Source organism: Tupaia chinensis, unplaced genomic scaffold, assembly GCF_000334495.1.
Source record: "Tupaia chinensis unplaced genomic scaffold, TupChi_1.0 Scaffold000360_1, whole genome shotgun sequence".
In the NCBI taxonomy this organism is placed as follows: Eukaryota; Metazoa; Chordata; class Mammalia; order Scandentia; family Tupaiidae; genus Tupaia; species Tupaia belangeri.
In genome coordinates, this window is record NW_006159856.1 from 440248 (window position 1) to 440779 (window position 532).

At 72.2% G+C, this 532-nt stretch overlaps 1 protein-coding gene across 1 annotated transcript in view; it reads right to left on the bottom strand.

Annotated features, from left to right (window-relative positions):
* Nucleotides 1-78: 78 nt before the first annotated feature.
* The window catches only part of NKX1-1 (NK1 homeobox 1), an 8604-nt gene continuing 8150 nt past the window's right edge, over nt 79-532 (bottom strand). The window contains exon 5 of the mRNA XM_014589517.1: nt 79-526. Within this exon, the coding sequence (XP_014445003.1) occupies nt 79-526 (448 nt within the window). The remainder of the gene's footprint in view (nt 527-532) is intronic.

The window sequence follows — 532 nt, forward strand, 5'->3', positions numbered from 1 at the left end:
TTTGGGCGCCGCAATGTGTGCCCTCGTCCCGGGGCGAGCCGTGCGTCGCGGTCCGGTCCGGCGTCCCAGCGTCCGACCTCAGAGGTGCGGCGCGTAGAAGGCGGGCGCGCCGTAGGTCTGCGAGCCCAGCACGAAGGGCGAGAGCACCGCGGGGCTGGACAGGAAGGGCAGCTGCGCGGCGCACACCAGGCCACCCGGGCCGTGCGCTGGGTACCCCGCCGGGCCGTGCATGGCGAGCGGCGCGCCCATGGGCGGCGAAGGGCTGAGTGGACTGAGGCCGCCGGGCAGCCCCGCGCCAGGCCCGGCCCCGGGGCCCGGCCCTCCGCCGCCGCCGGTCGGTGCACTTGTGTCGGCGCCCGGGTTCTGCTTCTTCCATTTGGTTCGGCGATTCTGGAACCAGATCTTCACCTGCGTCTCGGTGAGGCTCAGCGACAGAGCCAGGTTGAGGCGCTCGCACACTGACAGGTAGCGAGTCGCCTTGAACTTGTTCTCCAGCGCCACGAGCTGCTCGTAGGTGAAGGCGGTGCTCGCG